This window comes from Martes martes (genome assembly GCF_963455335.1).
Source record: "Martes martes genome assembly, chromosome: 12".
NCBI classification, from domain to species: domain Eukaryota; kingdom Metazoa; phylum Chordata; class Mammalia; order Carnivora; family Mustelidae; genus Martes; species Martes martes.
Window position 1 is genome coordinate 45,533,868 of NC_137900.1, and position 24,499 is coordinate 45,558,366.

The following is a 24,499-nucleotide window of genomic DNA, read 5'->3' on the forward strand; positions in this document are numbered from 1 at the left end:
CTCCCTAAAGAATGTGGGCTCTGCCTTTTGGGCACCTTTTGGGCGCCGATTCTGACCAAGGTGATAGGCTAGTTCAAATAGCTACTATAGGGTGAATTGTAATTCAATTGGCCACCCGTGTGTGACCTAGCATGACTATGCAACTTTCTCTGTGTGTTACAATCTCATTGGCCACCTCTGTGTGGCCAGGCTCAACCACGTGGCCTTTGCTCTATAAAAGTTAGTCTGTGAGGCCAGGAGGGGTTGCCCTCTCTGTAAGAGGAGGCCCCGACCAGTCGGTTTGATTCTTGATGCTTGGCCTGAAATAAAGCTTTGCTTGACCTTTGCTTTTATCAGTCTCGCTCCTTTGATCACGGACCCTATCAGTCACAACCTGAGGCAACAGGGGGACGTTAGTCACCGCCTTGCTCTCTTCCAAGATACTGTGTGCTTTGCTTCCTTACTTCCTGTGTCATTCATAATATTGTTTTAAAGCCTCATTTTTGACTCTTGAGATTGGGAAGGGTTTGGTGATGTTTTCTATGAATGTATTCATTATGCTTCGACAACCTTGTCTCTCTGCTCCTCCGCGGCAATGGAGGCAAATTTCGTGCAGTGTAGACGCCAGGCAGGGAGTCTTCCCACGCGATTTCTTGGAAGCTTATTTTCACACTCTGCATTTGCACACAGACTGGTAGCTGTCTCCTCTTTTTAGAGAACATCTTCTTAAAAGGAAACACCTGTCTGGAGATGCAGAAATAAGTACATTAAGAAATAAATACATCCAAACAAAAGGGCATTTCATTGCAGGTGGTTATTTGCCAGCTTTATTCTCTATTTTTTCCTGGCTGAGAACGAGGTAGGGGATGTTCTTCTTACTCTGAGTCTTTTTCTTTTTCTTTTTTTTTTTTTTTTAACAAAAGAATGGGTTGAGAGCCAGTGCCCACCAGGCTAATGTGGACATATTAAGGGGTTGATTATTTTAATGATAGTATTAATGGTAGTAAGTTTAATCATTCAATCCCATTGTAGTTACATTGTGCCTACATCAATGTCAGTCTAATGTCTTTTTTTAAAAAATTCTAAATCTTTAATGTTGTCTCTAGGTGCTATTAATACACTTCCTGACTCTTCTCCAGTAGTGAAGAAACTGATTTCTCCATTAAGAAAACTGCTTCATGAATAAAATTATTTTGTAGAGAACTTAAATTATTTTTCAGTCCTATAATCAATGACATTTTATATATTTTTTAAAACTTTGCTTTGAATCTTACTTCCCCTTGCATTATGCAGAAGAAAAGCACTTCTTTCTTTGTGAAGTGACCATTTTGGTGACTACCAGTAAATCTTAGAACCTTATTTGTATGCAGTCACTGAATTACTTAAAAATAGCCTGGGACATTTGATTCCAGTGATGATGCACAAAAAAATTGGGTCAAACTTTTGCTAAGGCAAACTCAACTAGTATTACTGAACAAAAATTTTTAAAAATCCAAGTATAATTAATATGCAGTGCTGTATTGGTTTCATGTGACCGATATAATGATTCAACAATTCTGTACATTACACAGTGCTCATCATGATAAATTGATCAAGATATTTTTATGAATCCTCCTCAAGGTGATGGAGACTCAAGGCAATGAAAAATTGCCAAACTATAATCCTGGGAAATGATGGAAATCGAGAGAGGTGAACATGGTTTTGGGAGCTGCTTTTCCTTGGGGAGCTTTGCAAATTTTAGAAAAGGCGGCTAACGGGCTGAGAGCTAAGCAATACTTTTTAAAGCTTCCAAAGCTGAGGAAGACAAAGGCTGAAGGCTCGCCAGAGTGATGGTGGTGGGTAAATCCATGTTTTGGGTTGACGTCTAGAAGGTCACCACCTAGAAATAGGGACGAAAAGGGATCAGCCTGGTGCCCCCAGGAAGTGCAGTCAGTTTGGAATCATCACTATTCCTGAAATTGGGCCAAGATGATTCTAGAATGTTGTACCTTCGAATGTCTGAAGGAATCAAACAAAAATCCTGGGAAGGATATTACAAGAAGGGAGAATGATAGGCCAGTTACTCTTAGGAAAAAAGATGCAAACATCCAAAATAAAATATTAGTAAATCTAATCCATCAATATGCAGAAAATATATACACAATATGACCAAGTTGTTTGTTTCCCAGGAATGGACATTTATTTAGATATTTGAATATCAGTTACCTCAGAATAAAGGAAAAAATGATTGTTTCAATAGACATTAGTCAAAATATTTTGATAGAATTCAATCATGTTCATAATAAACTCCTAACAAACTGGCAAAAGATGGGAATTTTAAAAATAGAATACCTACAAACTAAGCATAAGAAAATACAATTCTTCATGAGAAAATATTACAAATTCTCCCCTAAGATCAGGGGAAAAAGAAAGGATGCCTCCACTTACCATCACCAATTCACTGAAGGCTCTTGTCAAGGCAGTTAAATCAAGAAAAAGAAATAAAACATTGGAAAGGGAGACGTAATCACCAATTACACACCGTATGTTTGCATTCTTGAAGAAAAACCAAAAGAATCTTTAGGTAAATTATTATAATTAATAAATAAATGTATTAAGGTCATTGAATAAAAGCTCAGTACACAAAAAGTGAATTGTATTTTTATATACTAGCTCAAACAACTAAAAAAGGAAAATTAGAGCACATGGCTACTGAAGGATAAACAAAAATGAAGCACAGAAAGACAAAAGTATGAAAAATATGAAGAAAACAAAATACATAGAGAATACAGTGAAAAGTTCTAAGATACTAGTAACTGTGGTTCCAGAAAGAATGTCATAGAAGGAATAATTGAAGATGTAATGACTAAGAAATTTATAACACCGGTGAGAATATCAAGGCACAGATTAGGAAGTCCTACAAACTATAAATAAGGTAAATAAAAGGAACTCCTTACCTATGCTCGTCGCAGTTAAACTGCTGAAAACAAATGACAAAGAGAAAAATCTTAAAAGCAGCCAGGGGTGGGGAAGATGAAGACATATTACCTTACATTACGCAAATTAGACTGTGGGCTGACTTTATACAAGAAATAAAGGGAGCCAGAGGAAAATGAAAAACTGTAATAAAGTAGCGAAAGAAGATAACTGCCAACTTCAAATTCTATTTTCATCCTTAGAGAATGTAAGTGAAATGAAGATTTTCGGATGAACAAAACGTAGAGAATTTATCACCGCTATACCTAATCATAAGAAAATTCCAAAGGATATTTTTTAGGCAGAATAAAAATGTTCCCAGATGGAGGGTAGGAGAAGCAGGGAGAAAGGAAGAGCAAGAGAGAGGGACTTTATGAGTAAATCTGAATGAATACCAGCTGTATCAAATGTCTTCTAGACCTAAGTCTGGAGGCTGGTAGATGGCATTGAAGTATTCTAGTTGTTGCTTTGTCCAAGAGGAAGGCAAGAGTGCTGATGAATATTGCGTGCTAGTAAGTCAAGAAAGCATGTTTTAAACTTACAGGTAACCATTAAAAAGAATAGTAAAAAGGCTTGTAACCTTGAAACTGATAAGCAAAAATGTAATAACAAATACCAAGTCAATTGAATCAAGTTAAGAAAATCGGAAAAGAGGAGGATAAAGCAAGTGGAGCAAATAGAGGACATAGAGTAAAATTACAGTTTTAAATCAAATACAACAGAAATTATATACATGTAAATAGACTATGCGATCAAATTAAGATAAAAGAAATTTCAGACTAGATTAAAAATATATAAGCTTTATAAAAGATACACCCAAAACATGAGATTACAAAAAGGTTGAGGTTCAAAGACTAACCAGAAGAAAGCTAATGTAGAATAGTTATTTTTTCTATTTTAATATCAGATAAAGCATTTTTCATTTAAAAAAGTATTAAAGCATTTAAAATAAAGGACATAATTAATGGAATAAAGGATTTTACTCACCATAAGTATATAATAAAGCTAAATTATATGCCCCTAATAATATAGCCTTAAATAAAGAAGAAGTGCTAGAAGAAATAGGTATTCATATTCATAATAGGAAATTTTAATACAACATTTTCAGTTATTGGTAAGAGAGACAGAAATCAAAAAGGACGCAGAAGATTTAACAGCCTAGTTAGCAAACAGCTAGTAGACATACATGGAGTAGTGGACTCCACAGTAGCGGAATGTACAATAATTTTCAAAACCACTCAGCGCATTTACAAAAATTTACTATATTCTGAAACCTGACACATAGCTGAACAATTTCAAAAGATTCCAATGAAACAGAGTCTGTTTTGAGTCTGCCATGGAATTAAGCTAGAAATCAATTATAAAGATAGATTTATAAAATGGTGCCATACACTTCTAAATCACCCATGGGTCAAGGCAGAAATTTAACAGGAATTAGAAAATAGTTTGGACAGAATAATTAGTACATATTGAAATCTGTGGGATACAGTTAAAACCATACTTAAAGGGAAATTTGTAATTCTGTAAATGAGGAAAGCTGGATATCAAAGAGCTAGCCATTTATGACATGAAGTTAGAAAACAATTACCACCTTAAAATAGAAGGAAGGAAAGAATAAGGATAAGATTAAATAAAACTAATCTAATAGAACAAATCAATAAACCAAAAATTGTTTCTTTGGAGAAATTCTGGAAAACTCCTGCTCAGATTAAGGGGGAAAAAAAAGAGGAGGCGAGAGAGAAAAGATGAACAAAACCAACGTCAGGAATGAAGAAAGCAACATCATTATAGAACTTACTGGGGCACCTGGGTGGCTCAGTCGGTTGGGCCTCTGCCTTTGGCTCAGGTCATGACCCTGGTATCCTGGGATCAAACCCACATGAGGCTTCCTGCTTAGCGGGGAGTCTGCTTCTGCCTCTCTCACTCCTGCTTGTGCTCTCTCTCTCTGTCAAATAAATAAATAAAATCTTAAAAAAAAATCTTATAGACATTAAATATATGGAATATAGGGACCAACATGATGTCAGTATATTTAAAAATGTAGATAAAATTGGGGCACTTGGGTGGCTCAGTTAAGCATCTGACTCTTGATTTTAGCTCAGTCATGATCTTAGGGTCATGATCTCACGGTCATGAGATCAAGCCCCGTTTTGGGCTCCATACTGAGTGCAGAGTGTGCTTGTCCCTCTCCCTCTCCCCACTTGCATTCTCTCTCTCTCTCAAAAAATAAATAAATAAAATCTTTATAAAAATTAGATGAAATTTACAAATTCTGAAGAAAACAATAAATCTGATAGAAAAGAAATCGTTCTATAAACATTGGAAATACCGACTCTATCATTTAAAATTTCCCAGAAGGAAAACTTTGGGCCTTGTGACCCTAGTATGATTCCACCAATCATTTAAGAAAGAATGATCACTAATATTATATAAACTCTTTCAGAGATGAGGACAAAGGGGAACATACCAAACATCATTTATGATAGCAGCGTAACCCTGATACCCAAACCTGACAAGGACACTATGAAAAAGGACAGTTTCAGGCCAATCTAATTTTTGAACAAAGACAAATAGACTAATGGAACAGAGAAAAATTACCCGTGACATAATAACTGACAAAGGGATTGATTCTAGAACATATTAAGATTGTCTATAAATCAATAAAAAGACAATCCATTATGGGCAATAGATCTAAATAATATTTCATGAAAGAGAATATTCCAATGGCCAATAAAAATATAAAAAGATGCTCACAACTTCATTAATAATACAGGGAATGCAAATTAAAATCACGAGATGCCACTATGTATTGACCAGGACAGCTAGTTAAAAGGATTAACCATAGTAAGTTCCAGTGAGGATGTGGAACAAAGGAAGCTATTAAATGCCGCTGGTGAATGCATGAATTGGTACAACCATTTGGTAAAACGATTTGGTATTATTTAATGAAATTGAGCATACCCTATGTGTATGAGCAATTCTACTGTGACTGAACAATTCTATTTCTGGGCAAATACTCAACAGGTATGTTTGCACAGGAGCGCCAGGAGTGCCACAGACAAGAATGTTCTCAGTGGCATTAGGCATAATAGCTCCAAACTGAAAGCAGCCCAAATGGTCAGAAAAGAAAAATAAATTACTACTGGAGAATCATCTTTAACAGGGACCAAGGAATGTGGGCTGGAAAAAGATGACATCTGGAAATGGTCCCTGCTATGGCCTAGACAAACTTGGGTGGGGAGGAATCAAATCCGTATGGAGAGGATGGCTCAGTCCACATCAGCAACTGTCTGCTCTTCACAAAAGCCTATCTTTAAGAAAGGTCAAGTGAAAATCTCCTAAAGGACATATGGGGCTACCCAACTTGACCTTCCTCAGATTATAATCTTCATCATCCAAAGCACAAGAGAGCTTCATTCTTGTACTTTATCTGTTTAGCCCCTGAAAACATTGCATTTTCCAGTTGCATTGTGTCCTGGACATTGGTCTGGAAGTCAAGTCTGTGTTCTGGGGCAGAAGCAAAGTTGGTAGAAGAAGAGCCCTCAGAGACACACAGAACTAGACACACATTGTTGATGTAGGTTTGAATTCTTCCACTTCTTTCCAAACTGCAACCTTGGGCAAAATTATTGGATCTGTTCAAATTGCCATGTCCTCATCCATAAAATGGGGATAAGAATCCCTACAGCATACAGGTGTATGAAGCTTCAATGAGGTAATGTCTATAAATTTCATACACAGAAAGATGCTCAAATGGTAGCTATTAATATCTTACTAGCTGCTGCTTTAGACTGTGTGTTTTGACCTTAACTCACACCTTGCCCTGCCTTCCCACTGGCTACCCTAAGAACGCTGAGAGTGGCTGGGCGTGAGAAGTTGGACTCTTCCCCCAGTAAGCTGATATGGGAAGGCATTCGTGTATATCGCCTGAAGGCAGGCTGATTTCAATGTACAGGAGCTGGAAGGGGAAGAGAGACAAGAAGAGGGCAGGAAGGATGTCCAGACAAAGAGAATGATATGAACCTCCTGACTCTCTTTTGGAAACTGGACTTCTACATTAAATCATGTGAGTGCTTATAGCCTTCCTGGACCTTGCTAGCTGGCGGGGATTTTCTTTGCTGGCTTTTTTCCATCTTTAAGGGGAGTTCTGTCTGCACTCGCTCAGTTCCTAGGTCTCTATGCTCAGGTACTGGGAATCCACAAACTGGATTCTGGGAACGACAAAAGAATAGGGGCAGAGGGAAAAGAACCATGAAAGGAGACAGCAGGCTGGGTGTTGAGAATTTTATTTGGAGTTGAGAATTGGAGAGCGAACGGGGTTGGGAGGAAGCAATCCAGGACCATTTCAGAGAACATTGTGAATGGGAGAGCTAATCCTATAGCCACAAAATGGCAAATCCAGGGTTTAGACCCAGTCGTGTATCCTTCACCAGTTTTCTTTAGAGCTTTTTTATTACCTCTAAATGAAAACCTTCTCTTTAGTAGCCATCAGTCCCAATTCCTCTATCTGCCTCACACCTCCAGCCCAAGGTAACCAGTAATCCACTCTGTCTCCAGAGATTTGCCTGTATCTTTTTGATAACGGCCATACTAGTGGGTTTGAAGGGTTATCTTATTATATTATTGATTTGCATTTTCCCAGTGGTTAATTGCCTGAGTTTCTATTTAAGTAAGATGCTTTTTGGATATAAAGTTAAGGGTACAATTTATAAGTTAGTAAGTTGACATAAGGAAGTGCACAGGACATTTGTTTCACAATGTCTTCATCAAAGTAAATAATATTTAAAAATCTTGGCCAATATAGTTAAATTGAAATTATTTTAATACCATTTCTTGTGAAACTGGTTTTTTTTAAATTTTTAAAAAATATTTTATTTATTTATTTGACAAAGAGAGAGAGATCACAAGCGGGCAGAGAGGCAGGCAGAGAGAGAGGGGGAAGCAAGCTCCCTGCTGAGCAGACAGCCCGATGTGGTGCTCGATCCCAGGACCCTGAGATCATGACCGGAGCTGAAGGCAGAGCCACCCAGGTGCCCCAGAAACTGTTTTTTTTTTTTTTTCATACACGCGAGGATTCTTTATATAACTTCAGTGAGCTCATATTCTTTGTACATTTTCCTTTTGGGTCTTGGGTTTGTTTTGGAAATGTTTCTTAAAATAGCTAACATTCATCTTGAATAGTTTATGCCAGATAAAAAGTTTTTAAATAACTTGTCTCTATAAAGTATGATGAGATAAATTAATCTTTTAGCATCCTTGTAATAACCAACCAAAATGATCATTTTCAAAGTATTAAAAGAGGTTTGAAAAGTTTTGAAAGTTCATTTTTGGTTGTTTACATAATACAAAATATTAGACAAATGGAAGCTAAATGAGAGAGAACGATTTGATTACGGGAGACATATCAATGCCTCTCCCTGAATCTAACTGAAAATTTGATGATTGTTTATGTTCAATGGAATGGAGGAAATTACAAGTGGTAATTATTTGGGGGTTGATCCTCTCATTTAGCTTCTTCAGCATTTTAATTGAATTCATGAAAATATCTGGAGCTTTAAAATATTGTCCAGTGTAGCTCTCTCAATGTTTCAGTGTTTACTTGTGCTTAAAAGACTTTCAAGATAAAATATAGATCTGAATGCTCCATCATTTTTTGGCTATAACAATTCCTTTTTTTTTTTTTTTTACTTATTTACTTGAGAGAGAGGAGAGAGAATGAGAGGGAGGGAGAGGCAGAGGGAGAGGGAGACAAGCAGACTCCCAGCTAAGCAGGGAGCCCAGTATGGGGCTCCATCCCAGGACCCTGAGATCATGACCCGAGCCTAAACCAAGAGCTGGATACTGAACAGATTGAGCCACCCAGATGCCCTTTGGCTAGCACAATTCTTTTTTTTTTTTAATTATGTTCAATTAGCCAACATATAGTACATTACTAGTTTTTGATGTAGTGTTCAGCGATTCATTAATTGCATGTAATTGCCAGTGCTCATCACAACATGAGCCCTCTTAATGCCCATCACCTTGTTACCCCATCCCTCCACCTTCTTAAACAAACATCGCTGAAGTACAAGGTGCACCTCTGGCTAACAGAGCTTGCAGAAGGCCGGTAAGCTAGCAGGTACTGAGTCACAAACTCCATCTCCCTTCCTGTTTGTTTAATGCCTAAAGGTCCGAGTTGCCGGTAAGTGGATTACAAACAGCTCCAGTTTTTTGGGGGTGGTGGTGGAAGGGGGAGATCTGTGAGAACAAAAGGCTTATTCAGAACTCCAGCGTGATTCTGAATTTCTAGTCTTCTAAATTTAGATTCCCTGCCTCTAGGTCTGAAGAGTCTCCCCTGCTACCTGGCTGGGTTGTTTTACGCACTACAGCCAGAAAGAACACAGAGTCATGTGGGATTGATGATGGATATTATGTCCTCTTTAAGCTATGTCTTTAAATAGGTAGATATTAATCCAAAAGAAAGGAGGAAACTGTTGTGTTTACGTGTACCAGATATGGAATGGGAAAGAAGGGTTCCAGAAAATACCTTGTTGTTGGTATTGGGGACACACTCTGTGAGGGGAGTAAGGGAGCCCTCTTTGTGAGTTCCTCTGCCGGTGGCATTAGATGAGGAAATCTGCCAAGTTCCCCTGTTCCTGGCACAGGGGAAGGGAAGAATGCTGAGGAAGGAGGAGTGTTCTCAAAATGATTCCTGAGTGGGGGTCCTTCCACACTGTGGAAATCCTGACCCCCAGTACCTCAAAATGTGACTTTACTTAGAAATAGGTTTGTTGCAGATGCAATGAGCTCAATTAAGATGAGACCATACAGGAATAGAGTGGGAGCTTAACAGTATGACTGGTGTCCTTATCAGGGCAAAATTTCGACACAGACTCACACAGTCTGGAAAACACTGTGGGAGGCATGAACCATCTAGAGGCCAAGGATTGCTGGCTGTCACCAGCAGTCGATGGAGGTCCCAGAGCAGATTCTCCCTCCCAGCCCTTGGGAGGACCGAACCCTGCTGACTCCTTGAGTCAGGCTGCCAAGCCTCTGGAACTGGGAGAGAGTGGATTTCTGTTGTTTCAAGCTACCCACTTGGGGGTCATTTGTTACAGCAGCCCTAGCAAACTTGTAAAAGCCCCAAATCTCTACCCAAACTGCTTAATAACTTTGCCTCCATTGTTTTTCTTATAGAATAGAAGTAAAAGTAACCTGCCCATTGGGAGGACGCAGTGGGCTTCTAAAAGGGGAAATTTCTGGGTGGTTGTCTGTGCCTCCTGGCCTGAGGGGAATTCCCGAGACTCCCAGCCCTCTCTGCACTCCCACTGCAGCTGGAGGGAAGCCAGCGCTCCACCTGGAACATGGCAACAACCGGGAGTGCTGGTTAACCAGAGCGGTTCAACCAGCAGGTCGGAGATAGGGTGTTGATAAATTGCTGATCCAACAAATTCTCAGGCATTGCTGCTAGTTGGGAGGCTACATTTTGGGGAAGATCTGCAGGGGGGAAAAGTAATAAGGGCACCCTCAGAAGAAGTCTTGAGAGGGTGGGGGCTTTGTGTCATGTGCAGATGACCGTAGGTTGTACTATCATAAATGTCCTTCCCGCATGCTGTAACACCTGAAAGTCTTGTAATGTCTTACTGGTTTCAGGTTCTTTTCTCATCTTAATTCTGCATTTGAAAGTTTTTTCCTTGTGTGTCTGGGCTCGGGCTTTAATGTCTACCTGTTGTTCTATCCTGAGATGCCCTGAGTGATGAGATTTGAGATGGATTGAAAGTTAATTTCAGGATACTTGTCTTACCCTACCCTCACCCCCATGAAGACTTTTCACCAGGACTCCTCCCTTCCTTAGTTTCCTAACACACGTCCACCTAAAAGAAGAGGTAAACCGAGGCAAGCTCAAAATTGTCAAAGAGATGAATTATTCAGAAATAGCAGATGAATTACAATTCCTGACCCATAGACTGTAGCCAACTATAGGCAAGTCTGTTGAGGGTTTGGGATAGGCTGTATTTATGGACAGAGGATATAAAGACGGGTGAGTTCAGTTAGTCTGTCAAAATATACAAATGGAGACCAGCTCTGAAAAATTCTCCAACCAGACAAAACCAGGCCAGGCATGCAGAGAAAATTCAATTCATCCAGTTTTGTGAGACCAGACTGCCCTGGGTGATTGCTTGTTCATGCCTCTGGAAACCATAAACAAAACTTCCCAAGGTTGATACGAGGCAACCCCCCAACCAACTCCCTACCATTTCAGAACATTCCAACATGATCAATTTTCCGTAAATCAGACTTTTGTGGGAAATCAGTCTCTCAGTCCTTAAATTTTCTTTCCCTAACACATGGGTGAGATTTTCCATTTTATATCCTCTGGTTCCATTTTTAAGTTTTTTTTTTTTTTAAGATTTTGTTTATTTATTTGACAGAGAGAGAGACTACAAGTAGGCAGAGAGGCAGGCAGAGGGGCCGGGGGGAGGAAGCAGGCTCCCTGCCCAGCAGAGAGCCTGATGCGGGGCTCTCTCCATCCCAGGACCCTGACCTGAGCCTAAGGCAGAGCTTAACCCACTGAGCCACCCAGGCGCCCGGCTCTGGTTCCATTTTAGATTGAAATTCTCTCACACACATTTTCCTTTTTATTGTGTATGTTCACCAGGCTTCTTGTGCTGGCCACAAAGCGGTCTTCTTGTTGATATATGGGGCCCACCTCATGTTTAGTGGGGCGCATGGAACCAGACCATCCCTGTTCCTCAGAAACACGTTAAATTTTTTTTAAGTCTTAACGAAATTTCCCAAAACTTCTCTACCTAGTCATCATTCATTCACTCATTTGCTCATTCATTCACTCATGAAATGCCCTGTGGAGAGCCTCATATATGCTAGGCCCTCAGTAATATGCTGGACACGCAGTGGTGCCCAGTCTCGACAGGGATGCCCTCCTGGGGTTTGCAGAGTAGTGTGGGAAGGGAGGAGACAGACACAAAGATCACACAAATACGTGCAAATCACAGCCATGTGAAGTGTGTCCGAGGAGAGGGGTACTTAGTTCTAAAGATCTGGGCCTCTGGGAGGCCAGGGAAGCCTTTTGAATTGATATCTGAATGATGTGCAGGGTGAAGCAAACGACAAGTATTCCTGGGACAGAAAAGAATTCATGCAAAGAACTGGTCAGAGGCAGGAACATACAGGGGACTGACTTGGAGCACAGAGAATGAGGGTATCAGGGTACCACAAGGGCTGCTGGGGAACCCAGGCTGGACAAGTGGTGAAATAGCCACATGGGGCGAGATCCTCAATGCTGTGCGCTCACAGTCCGACGATATGGCCATCAGGCATCTCCCTCGCTTCCACTGCGGCCAGAACTTCCCCTCCTCATTGATCCTGGCTTCATGCCTCCACACCTTCCCACCACTCCTTTGTCTAGGGGAGGAGGCATTCTTCTTTTACCAGCTGACTTCTCCATGTGGCCTTTCTTCCCTTCCTCCTGCATCCTTCAGTGACAGGGCTCAGTGAGTCTTTAAATGCCCATGATGACTCATCTGCCATTTAAGTGGCTCCTTCCTCTTTTTTCTTGGATGTATCTGGATCTCCCTGGCCAAAAAAAAAAAAAAAGAAAAGAAAAAAGAAATGCTATTCAGGGGCACCTGGGTGGCTCAGTCCTTAAGCATCTGCCTTTGGCTCAGGTCCTGATCCCAGGGTCCTGGGATTGAGTCCTACATCGGCTTCCCCACTGGGGCTTCTTCTCCCTCTACCTGTACTTGTACTCTCTCTCTCTCTCTCTAATAAAGAAATAAAATCTTAAAAAAAAATCTAATCAGACACCTTGCTGTCCCCTGACCTAATAACAGATTCTCCGTTCATCTCAAGGCTTCTCATGGTAGATGCGTGTGTGTAGCGAGGGCAAGGGGACAGAAGGAGTGCAAGGGGACATCTGTCTTTGCTCCTCCCATGACCTCTCTACAGTCAGTTCTGCATTGGCAGAGGAAAGCGTTTCCTTACTATTACTTGTGTTCAGTGGTCTTATGCTTGGGGGCTGTGATGAGATTTTCTCACCCCTGTAGTTCACCTTCAGAATTAAGGGCACCTTAAAAGTTGCTGCTAACAACCCCCTCTGCCATTTAACTCAACTCTATTTACAGGAAACTAAAAACATATTCAAGATCTTTGTTCTAAGGAATTCCCTATTTGGCAAACTTTCTGTGAATGGATCTTGAGAGAAAATCAGTATTCTTGAGGTGGTGGTGTTTTACTGTTAACTTAAATGTTTGAAACGCTATTTTAAAATAGTGCTTTCTATCTGACCTGTCACTGAGGTCAAGTTTACATGTGTGGGCTGGAGATAATATAAGTTGTGCACATTTAATAAAATCAATAAGTTTTTAAAAGGCAAAAAAAAAAGTCTCCAAAAGTAAATGATTTACTTAAATATGTGAATTATCTATCCTTTTTAAAGTATACTTTTGTCTTATTAAGATATATATTATAATATAATAAATACTAATTAATATAAAATATAATAAAAATAGAATACATTTTCTCATACGTAAAGCTGATGCTGACAGAACTTTGGAAGCCTGTACTCTGAGTTCTTCATATTTTTAAAATTTATTTCTAAAGTTTTTTATTTATTTATTTGATGGAGAGAGAGAGAGAGAGAGCATAAGTAGAGGGAGCAGCAGGCAGAGGGAGAGGGAGGAAGCAGGCTCTCCGCTGAGCAGGGAGCCCGATGCGGGACTCGATACCAGGACCCCAGGATCATGACCTGAGCCAAAGGCAGATGCTTAACCGACTGAACCACTCAGGCATCCTGTTCTTCATATTTTTGACAGGTGTTTGCTGAATGAAATTAATGCATCCTTGAGATGACAGAGTGGGATGGATCCTGTGACTAAGGAGCAGCTTTTCTCCGCGTGGTCAACCAGCTACTAAAATAGAACCTCGCCTTTTTAACACAAGCCTTTAACTGGCTGACTACCCAGATCCCACGTTCAGGGTTAACGGCATGCCTTGGGGATCTCTAATGCTAATATCCATCCAGGGAGAGAAAAAAATAAGCCAATGGTGAGGATGCCCTCACAATGTGCACTTAATTAAGGTTGTTCTCATTCAGGAGTGGGCACTACTGTCTCAGAGTCTAGTTGCTTGGCATTTATTTACCAGCATTTAACTGCCAATTCCCAAGGGCCCAAGAGGTTCAGGCCCTGGCACAAGCCTGACACATACTGTCAAGGAAACCGAAGGTTTGATTTGTAAATCAGAATGTCAATGTCTTACAGGGAGAATTGACACTTGCTAAAGGACTAAATTCCTTGCCACTCAATCTGCCCACTCTTGTCGGAGAAGGAAGGCCAATGCAGAGCTTAGCAGGAACTGCAGTTGCTTAATTGCTGTATTTGAGTTGCTAGATCCGAACAAGAAATGGAACTGGGATTAGAATATTATTATAGGGCTTTGGGGGGAGTGGGGAGGGGATAGATCACTTAGGGTAGCAATAGCGGCTGAATGAACAAAGGGGCATTTATGGGAAGGCCATCAGGGACTCTCAGAATTGACTGCAACCTGGAGATGCAGGCTGGGATACGGCAGGGGGGTAGCAATGATAACCACCGGACACTGCACAGATGGAGAGAAGTTCAGCCGGTTCCAGGCTTCCTGGCATTCCACTGGATCTAGTTTTTAAAATTTCATCAGGCTTTCAGAATTTCATTTGGCTCATATCTAGTGGATGGCTACCCTATCTGCTAAGAGTTGTAAAAACAAAGATAAGACCCTGCATTCAATGACTTAAGAATCTTATACTTCAATCCCTACAATTCATGTTAGACCAAGTTCACGCAGAGGCACACAGTCATTCCGGATTCCACAAATGAAGAGAGGCCGCGGTGTCTGAAGTTTGGGGAAAGACTTCAAAGGACTGACACTGGAGCTGGGCATTGGACCTGGCAGGGTTTTTTTGAGGGAAGCTGGAAGCATTTCCAGCTGGGATGTAAATGACAAAAAAAGGGGCCCAGGTGGAAGAAAGGAACGTGAGCCACCCACCTGATAAATCCCCTCCTCCTTTTCTTGAGGTTGGGTCAACAGGGTTTAGCCAAATGAAGGTTTTGCAGGGAGAGGCCCCTGTGCTTTGAAGAGGGCTAAGGAAAGGGGGGGCGGTGTGGAGAAAGGCCTATGCATTCCACCTCCAAGAGACAAAAAAAAAAAAAAAAAAAAGGAAGAAGAAGAGAGAGAGAGACAGTGCTTCTCTCCATCCATTGCTGTGGGGGTGTAGGTGACAAACTGGGAAGCCAGGCCATGAAGGTGCCCTCCCTTGATTTCCCAGCTCCAGGAAAGGGCTTGTTAGTCCCAACTAGGCTGATGGGGTGGGGGGGCGCAATGCTACTGGCAGCCTCCAAAGGTCCAAAATCTTACGCTAAGTGCTATTCACACCAAGACAACTGTCCAGGTCCTGCACAATCCATGCTGTACCACAGGGTTTTCCCATGAAGGCTCTTGAACATCAGACCCGATGTGGCAAGGATACAGCATTGGTGACAGTGATACATTGTTCTATTTTTCATTCTTATCAGTATTTATTAACACTGACTGGAGGCTCGGCCCTGAATTAAGGCTGGAGGCTGGAGTTGAAAAAGTGACTGATGGACGAGGAAGTCACTTCTTTTCATTGCTTCTGTTTTCTCATCTGTAAAATAAAACAGGGCAGGATTTAATGCCTTTGATTTGCTATGTGTCTTGCACTCATTGAGCTTACACATAAAATCAGGAGCAGTTTGCCCTTGTGTGGGTGGGACGGGAGGTGTCAGGGGCTGAAGGGAAAAAGAGGAGAGATTTGGCTTATGCCTTGCCACCTTGGAAGGAGGGGCCCGCTGTAGGGCCCCTGGGATGCAGCAGCTCTGTGCAAACTAGAGGTCTGGTATTTGCCAGAAGCTTTGGCATAATGCAAGGAGAAGTCGTGCATAAATGATGTGATGGAATTATTGCTGACCATGAATTTCCTGTCCAATTAGTGAGGTGCTGTAGGGGTTTCATTTAATTGGACCTTTCCCGAGCCATCTAGGTTTATTTACCATTTTACATTGATTTGATCTCAGGGGAGGAGAGGGCAGCGTGTTGAATGATAACAACCTTTTATGAAACAAAGTTCTTCCTTGTTGACCTTTGATTCCCCTTTCCCTGCATTGTGCTTCTGCCTTTCTCTGGAAGGCCTGTCTCGCAGCTTCTTTGCAACCAAAGAGGGCACTCACGTTTGAGATTTTCCAATGTCTGGCGCATTAATCCCTCTGCATTCAAGCCACAGCAAATGTCTGGAATTACTCTACTGAAAGCTCCTTCCAAGATACCGTCCATATGCATCTTGGTATCTCACGGTACTCTCCCCCAGTGCCTCCTGCCATGCTGCCTGCTAGTAGGAGGAGCTCAACCAGTTTCTTTCAAAGGTAACATCTCTAAGGTCTTTATAGGCATACACTATGTCTTCAACAGAAATAGTGGATATACACAAGATCCAGGGGCTACCTGGCAGAATTAACCACAGTTTCAAAAGGATTTAAAGTCCTTTCTGCCAAGGTAGTTCCTTTGATATACAGCAGGAAAAGCGTTCTAAGGTGGTGGATGAAGGACCAGGGAAAGAGAGAGAGTTGTTTTCATTTAATTTGTGTGTTTCAGGTAAGTATCCGGAGCCCTGAGGAGATTCTTCACACCTGCCACAGTTGAAGACGAGAGCTCCTGAGCCCCAGGCCCCTTTGCTTTGGAGAGTGGTTGCTCTCTCTCTCTCAACAGCTTCGCCAAGGCCCAGTCTTCTACGAAAATGTTCCATTGTTCAGATCAGGGAGCACATAGGAAAAATGAGCTGTAAAATGCTTTTTCTGTCATACAAGGGATGAGAAATCATTTTAAAACTTGGGAGGAGACAAAAGTTCATTTCTAGTATCTCTGCTCTAGCTCCCTGGTTTTCGGTGTGATCCCTAGAGCAGAGGGGAGCTTGTTACAAACTAGCGAATGGGTAACTAGAAATGTGGGAATTTGTGCTTTCACAAGTCCTCCAGGGGGTTCTGATCCGCGCTGAAGTTTGAGAACTGCTCCACCAGCACAACCAGCACAACCATTATTAGCATTTTATGCATTCTTTTCATGAGTGCGTGCGTGCGTGCGTGTGTGTGTGTGTGTGTGTGTGTATGTGTGGTGGGGGCAGGCAGGCTTCACTGAACCGGTAGAGCACAAAAGCAGTCATTGTAACAACCCCCAAGTTTCTCTTATCTAGAACCCCACTTCCATATGCAGGAAGTACAAACAATTGTAGAATTTCCTAAAGTCAAGAATCTGGGAATCCCCACGGTGGGCCTTATAGGTGTGAGTAAATGTGCTGCCTGACGGGGCCTCAGTAAAGTCACCTTAAAGGTTGTCCTGAACTCCGATGGATCAGAAGTCCCACCTCTTTCTTGGCAGGACTTTTGTCTTTTCCTGTCTGATGTCTGCCTGGCATTCTGTTAGAATCTTGCAGGCATCACCAGAGCTTACTCTTCACCCTCTCTAGCTGGTAAGAAATATGCAGGTGAAGTGGCCAGGTATGTATGGTCCCTGTGTGGAGCCACCATCCCCGCGCCCCCCCCCCCCAATCCTCAGGCTTGGGGGTGAGTCTGCTCACTGCTTCTGTGAGACTTCCCAAACTTCAGTTAGGCTCTTTGTAAGAATGAAACAGGCAACTTACTTCATGGACATCTAATGACAAAAAATTAAATATACGTCAGCCATGGAGTCCGGGGTAGCAGGGAGCAGGGTTGTGGAAGTAATGAAAGGTATTGCCAGCACTCCTATTCTGCCGCGGGTTCTCTTACTCATCCACTTATCCTGGCTTGTCACTCTGCCTTCTCCTCACAGCTTCGGTCCCTGTGTGGGGACAGCGTTCAAGTTCGTTCTTTATAGGATTCTCAGTCCAAGAAAAACCAGGAGAAGTGGCTAATTACCAAGAACACAGAAGCCATGCGGTGCTGCTCTCCTACAAATTAATCTAATTGCATCAGTATTTGGCTTTAGCCCAGCCTATATAGTTACTTATGTAGTACTTTCATGCTTTAGTATGCTTTTTCAGACATAATGCTTAGATTGAAAATCCTAAAACCACTATCGTAAGTGAATGCCGAGTTCATATTCCGGCTTTTCCGTATGTGTAATCAGAGGATTAAAATGCTATTACTGTAGTAAAATCGCACATTCAATGCTATTTACCTGGCCAGCTTTAAGGTTTAAAATTTTTTTCTTTTTCTTAAATCGTCATCAGGTCAAATAAAAAAAATTATAAAAAATAAATTTAAAGGAAAAAAAAAAAAAAAAGAGCACACGTTGTTGGTTTTCCCTAACGTTGTGGAGGCTTAAGAGATACTGAAACCAGGAACCAGGGCAGAAAATGTTTTCTGTGACCAACCGAGTGGGCGCAAGGCGAGAAGGAGCAATGACTTATTCATTACCCGAGACAAAACGCCTCCTTTCCAGGCTGCAGAGAGGCCAGGCTCAAAGGGCAGATGGGCCAGCTTCAGGCAGTGCCACTGCGGCTACCTGGAAGCCCAGCAAGTCACCTGAGTCGTGCCCATGCCTGGGCTGCCAAGCTGCAGCGACCCGTCCGCAGTCCGCCGGGGCACAAACCACACTGCCGGGGCGAGGGAACGCCCTTGGCGCTCGAAGCGGGCGGCGGGTCCACGCGGGCGCCGCGGAGCCGGACCTCCGCGGTAGGCGCACAGGTAGCGCTTGCCGCAGCACCTGCCCCGCCGGCCCCGCGCTCGGGGCGGGGCTTCCCGCGTCCCCTTTAAGAGGCCGCATCACCCGCCCCTGACGTCAGGGTGTCTCTCCGCACGAGCCCGCGTCCCGCGCCGCTCCGCGCCCCCGCGCCCACAGCCCCGGCGGCGGCAAGACAAGCGGCCGCCCGGCGAGCGTGCCGCCCTGCTCGGCCCTCCTGTCCGCCTCCGCCGCCGCCTCTTTCCGACACCCGCAGCCGCAGCCGCCCGCCCGTCCCCCCGCACCATGTCGGTGGCCGGGCTCAAGAAGCAATTCCACAAAGCCACTCAGGTAAGGCGCCTGACAGGTGCGCCGCGGGGCGGTCCCGGACGGAGCCGCGAGGGGCGCGCTCGCAGCCTGCGGCCGGCGGGGAGCGCGGGGACCCCGGCCTGTGCCCCGCTCGCCGTCGCCGCGCTCCGCGTCGCCCGCCCCGCCCGCCGCGGCGGCAGCCCGGGGCGTCCGGGGGCTGGGAGCCCGCCCACCGCCCCCCACCCCGGGCTGGGTGAGGCGCTGCGGACACCCGCGAGTCCCTGGCGTCCTGCCTTGTCGCCCCGCGCGCCGCCCCCGCACCGCCCCCGCACCGCCCCGCGCGGGAGCGGCTGGGAGGAGACCGCGACTGCACGGTCGCCCTGGCGTGCAGGTGCCCCAGCGGCGCGGCGTGAGGTTATGTAAAGTCGTTTCTTACCCGGTGACCTTGCGGTGTTGGTGCCCCCAGCTGTCCCGGGATGTGCTGGCACGAGCGGTGGCCCGCACTGGGGGTGACTGCGGTGATGTCCACGGTCTGCGCTCTTCCACTGTGGTTTCTGAATCTCTCCTTCCATGTTGTCCCCAGGCTCCGGAGCAGTGGGAGGATGGGGCGTCCTTCTGGGAAGCTCATGCATTAACTTTTCCTTGGAGAACTCGGGGGTGAAACTCCTTTGAGGCCAAAGCTTGACCGTCAGTTCGTGTGTCTTTAAGCATTTCCCATGGGATTTATAGCCTTAACATAATCAAATCATCATTTATTTCTAAGTATTATTTTTAGTGAGCCTTTTACAGCTCGAATGTGCCCGTATTTCTCTGTGGGGTTAATAAGCTGTGATTACAACTTATTTAATTCAGATTCTAATACTCGAAATCTCCTTGGGCTCTGTTGAAGAATTTTACATAGGGAAAAATAAATGCATACTTATAATGTGACCTATTTCTTATGTAATGAGGATGGTTACTAATTTTTTTTTTTCCTGAAACAGTTCTAGTTCAGGGGACCTTTAGCTAAGGACTTTGTTGATTTTTTTAAATATTTCTCATCATTTAGCTTTAAATATTTTTTTTTCATAGATTAGTCTTCATTAATAGTGAGTTTTCTCATGACTTCTCAGAAGTAGTGAGGTGTTCCCCAGGCTACCACAGTAACAACCCTATTTTAAACCACATTCAGAAGAGGTGAGGGTTATGTTTTACAGAATCTTGGATAAGTTAGAGGGACAGATGCAGCATGAAATTTATCTCACGTCCATGAACATGTTTTCTGTATCACCAGAGACTTGCTTTTGTAGTATCAGTTTTATCTGTTATTTTGGGAGATATGGAAAACTAAGATGATTTCAGGAAAAATATGCACTAATATAATTATTTTTGCTTTTTCACTTGGGTCTTTCTGAGTCCTCTAGGACAGATGTTTGTAAATATATTTGTAAAAATATTGTTGGTGTAGTATGGAAGGCCTCTAATAACTTGATGGTTTGAATTCCTTCAGGTTTATAGTACCAGCACATGTACTGCCATAAATTCTCAGGCAGGACTCCTTTGAAGTCACTGACCTTTTTAAATTTCAGGTACCTTTCACTTCTCTAAAGCAGACCTGAGCACTAAATTTACCAACACCACATCTCTTCTTCACTTTGATTCTGAAGACTTCCTTTGCAAATCCTGGTGCCCCAAAAGGCAGTTAGGAACCTTGGCAAAGGTTAAGGCTTGACCCCACCTCTGCTGTCAGTGATCTTGAGCAAGTTACTTAACTTTTGAATGTGTCCTTGCTAAATGGGGTTAATATCCATTTCCTAGAATTGATGTGAGTATAAATGAGTTTGTAGAACAAACATAGAAACGGTTCAATAAATGCTATTAATGTTAAGGATAATTTCACTAGTATAAAATACTTTCTCTTATATACACATGAGCAAATTATGGAAGCTAGACTTTTTAGTTTTGCTACCTTAACAAAAACAAATCAGATGGCTACATTTCTGCCAAATCCTGAAGTTGTATATAACAATGAAGTTTAGAATTGAATCTAGAAACTAGAATTGTGGTATGAAAGGACTTCTTAGATTGTTGGAGGAGGTCTGCTTGTGACAAGATTAGTATTTATCACACCTGATTCGAATGCAGAATCACTGAGTCATTTTCTTTTTACTGAAAAGCCTTTCATTTTAGAAGTGAAACAACACACAATATCTTATCCATAACCTAATGGAGCATAATCTTAGAAAGTCCCAGACAAAGGTTATTCTTCCCGAGCATATATGTGTATTTGAAGGGTGTGTAAAGCCAGTACTAATGTTTGCCTGTGACAGGTATTAGGGGACATAGCCATGTCTATTTTTTTAAGCCGTTTTCCCATTCCCAGCTCCATGAACCTGATCTAATCTACAAAGTAAGCTTTGCACCTAGAATTGTTTCCTTTTGAGAACAGATATGCTAGATTATATGGTCAACATTCTTAAGTGGAAGGCCCCTCTTCAGGTAAACAATTATTTCTGTGAAATTGAGTGTTTTGCCTACGATAGTGTGGAATGGTATTTGTATTGATAAATCACTATACCTTTGGTGTTTGCCCACTAATTTGAAATCTGATGAGATGTGTCAGGACTGTTCTCTTGGCTTAGAAGTGATTATCTCTACCTTGTTGTTGACAGTTACTTTTAACATCTTTGATATTTGGAGGTGAAAAAAAATGCTTTTGCTAATTTATTAAATATATAATTTATTAAAGTGGAAAAGTCTTTCAGCTTGAGAATATATGAACAGAGTAAAAAATTGATCTTCATTTTACTTTAATAAACCTTGTTACTTTATTGCTTATAGATCTAATTTATTATGCAATTACAATAAATAAGGTACTCTTTTTTACTGTAAAGTAGGGCAAATGAACATGTATTATTCTACTTTTAGTGAGTTTTACTCACATTGAGATTTCATTTTGGCATGAATAATGTCAAGTTTTTTCACTTGGTTTAAACTGGCAGCGTATCAGTTAAAAATAGCTGTCTGGTTCCAATTAACATGCTGTTTTTATAAAATCAATACTTTTTTTTTTAACTTTATCAAGCATTTATAGTGAACATACCTTGCTTTATAGTAACAGGGGAAAGTTTGTTACAGAGTAAAATTTATTAGGTCATTGTGTTAGTTCTCTAGAGCTGCTGTAATAAGGTATCAATTTGACTGCCTTAAACAACAGAAATTTATTGTCTCACCCTTTTGGAGTCTTGATGAAGGTGACAGAAAGGCCATGTTCCCTCTGAAGGCCCTAGGCAGGAGTCTGTGTCAGGCTTCCTTCCTAACTTCTAGTAGTTTGTTGGCAGTCTTTGGCTTTTCTTGGTTTCTTTACACATCACACTGATCTCTGTTTTCCAGTTAGCATGGTTTTCTCTCTGTGTCCAAATTTCTTTCCACTTTCTCGAAGGACCAGCCATATTGGATTGAAGGCCCACCCTACACCAGTATGACCTCATCTTAGCTCAAGTAATTACATTGGCAATGACCCTATTTCCAAATAAGGTCACATTCTGAGGTATTGGGGATTAGGATTTAAATATATGAAGTGTTTGGAAGCGGGGGGAATATAGTACAACCCATTAATAGCCATTATTTGCATGAAAGGATTCACCATGGTGTTTTACTAAATATTGTCTTTAATGTTAGAAGGACAATTCAGTCTATAACTAATAACTTTCTTTTGCATTAAGATATGCTTTCTTCCTTTCAATGAGTTTGGTTAAGATATATACCTAATATAGATTATATATCTTCTATTTTTTCTTTCTTTCAAGATTTATTTATTTTAGAGCTCACACAAATAGTGGGGAGGGGCAGAGGGAGAGAATCTTCAAGCAGACTCCCCACTGACCGTGGAGCCTGACATGGGGCTTAATCCCTCGACCAATCAGATCATGACCTGAGCTGAAACCAAGAGTGGGGCGCTTAACCATCTGAACCATCCCGGTGCCCCTTTCTGTTTTTTTAATGATATAACTCCTATTTGGTTAGGCTCTGTGTTACGATACAGTCTGGTGCATGATTATTGTCCCACTCAGATTCATCAACTGGAAAATTTTAATTACATTGGCATTTTATGCCTTTCTGTTTAATTTTTTCATGCTTACATCACGTTTAAAAGGCTGTATTTTATATAGGTGCTTTGCTCTGGAGAATGTTGCATTAATCTGTTTATGCATTTATTGATTTGGTGAGACTTCAAACTTGTTAAGATATTTAATTGCATATTTAATATATATCTAATTTTTAATATATTTAATATTATATATCTTATATGTTAGTTTTAATATATATCTAATTAAATATATAATTAGCTATAACTTTGTCAGTGGTTTTCAGTGCCTTAACTGCCTGTGTTAAGCAGTAAAGTCTCTGCCACCTTCAAAATCTCAAGTAGGACTTACTGGTTGACACAGGGTTTCTATACCTGCACTCTTCATCAGGTTCTTAGCCTGGTGCCCATAATAGCCTGTGGAGGGCCTATGTATTCTCTAAAATTATATGCCACTTTTTGTATGTGCATTTTTTTCCGAGGGAGAGGGCTTTTAGCCTATCATCAGCTTCTTAAACAACTTCCTAATTCTTATCCCACCCTTTCCTCCACCAAAGTAAAAATGCTTTGTAATAAATTGACCATGTCATGAGGAGAGAATGGGGGCAGTTCTTACAATAACAGTCACTGCATCCATTCTATTACTGGTCTTTAGAATACTCCATTCTATTACTGGTCTTTAGAATACCTGTTCAAAATGCAGTCTTCTCTGAACTAATTTTAGGGGCAATCAAATGTAAAAAACCTTCCCAGAGGATTGAATGAGATAATGTCTGTGAGAGTGCCATGCTTGCATAATAAGGATAACTTGAACCATGTTAAAAAAAAAAAAAAAGTAGTCAGTGAGCTCTAACTTACTGATACACTTGGCAAATGGACATGTCATAGGATTTAAAACGAAAGTGGCTGCTGAAAGTAATTTCCCTTGAGAATGAGATTCTTCTTGGTCAAGTTTTTGTTGTTGACACAGTTACATTTTTTTGCAAGCCTTTTTCCCCACAGTGATTCTTTAGTGTGTGTGTGTGTGTGTGTGTTTAAGATTTATTTGTTTACTTGAGAGAGAGAAAGCACACGAGTGTGTGCCTGTGTGCATGCCAAGGGGTGGGACAGAAGGAGAGAGAAAATCCCCAAGCAGACTCCTCACTGAGCTCAGAGCCTGACCTTGGGCTCCATCCCAGAACCCCAAGATCAGGACTTGAGCCAAAATCGAGAACTGGTCACTTAAACAACTGAGCCACCCAAGTGCTCCATTCTTTAATGTTTTAAATTGAATTTATGTGAGTTTTGGTTTCAGTCTACTTGAAAAATTTTTAGGTACCTCCCAGATTAATTAGAAATACCCTTGAAAATAACATCAAGACTTGGTTGGGGAAAATAGTTAATGTTTTGAGGAGAAATATCATGTGGGAGGGAGGGACTTAATGTTGGGGCATGAGGTTGGGAACTTAAGCTTGCAAAGCAGAGTCCATTGTGCCAAGCTCCTTGTGCTGGATTCATACTCCC

The 24,499-nt window shown here is 41.9% G+C and overlaps 1 protein-coding gene across 1 annotated transcript in view; it reads left to right on the top strand.

The window, feature by feature from the left end:
- Positions 1-18,803: 18,803 nt before the first annotated feature.
- Positions 18,804-24,499, top strand: part of SH3GL2 (SH3 domain containing GRB2 like 2, endophilin A1) — a 209,567-nt gene continuing 203,871 nt past the window's right edge. The window contains exon 1 of the mRNA XM_080819732.1: positions 18,804-18,972. Within this exon, the coding sequence (XP_080675858.1) occupies positions 18,928-18,972 (45 nt within the window). The 5' untranslated portion in view covers positions 18,804-18,927. The remainder of the gene's footprint in view (positions 18,973-24,499) is intronic.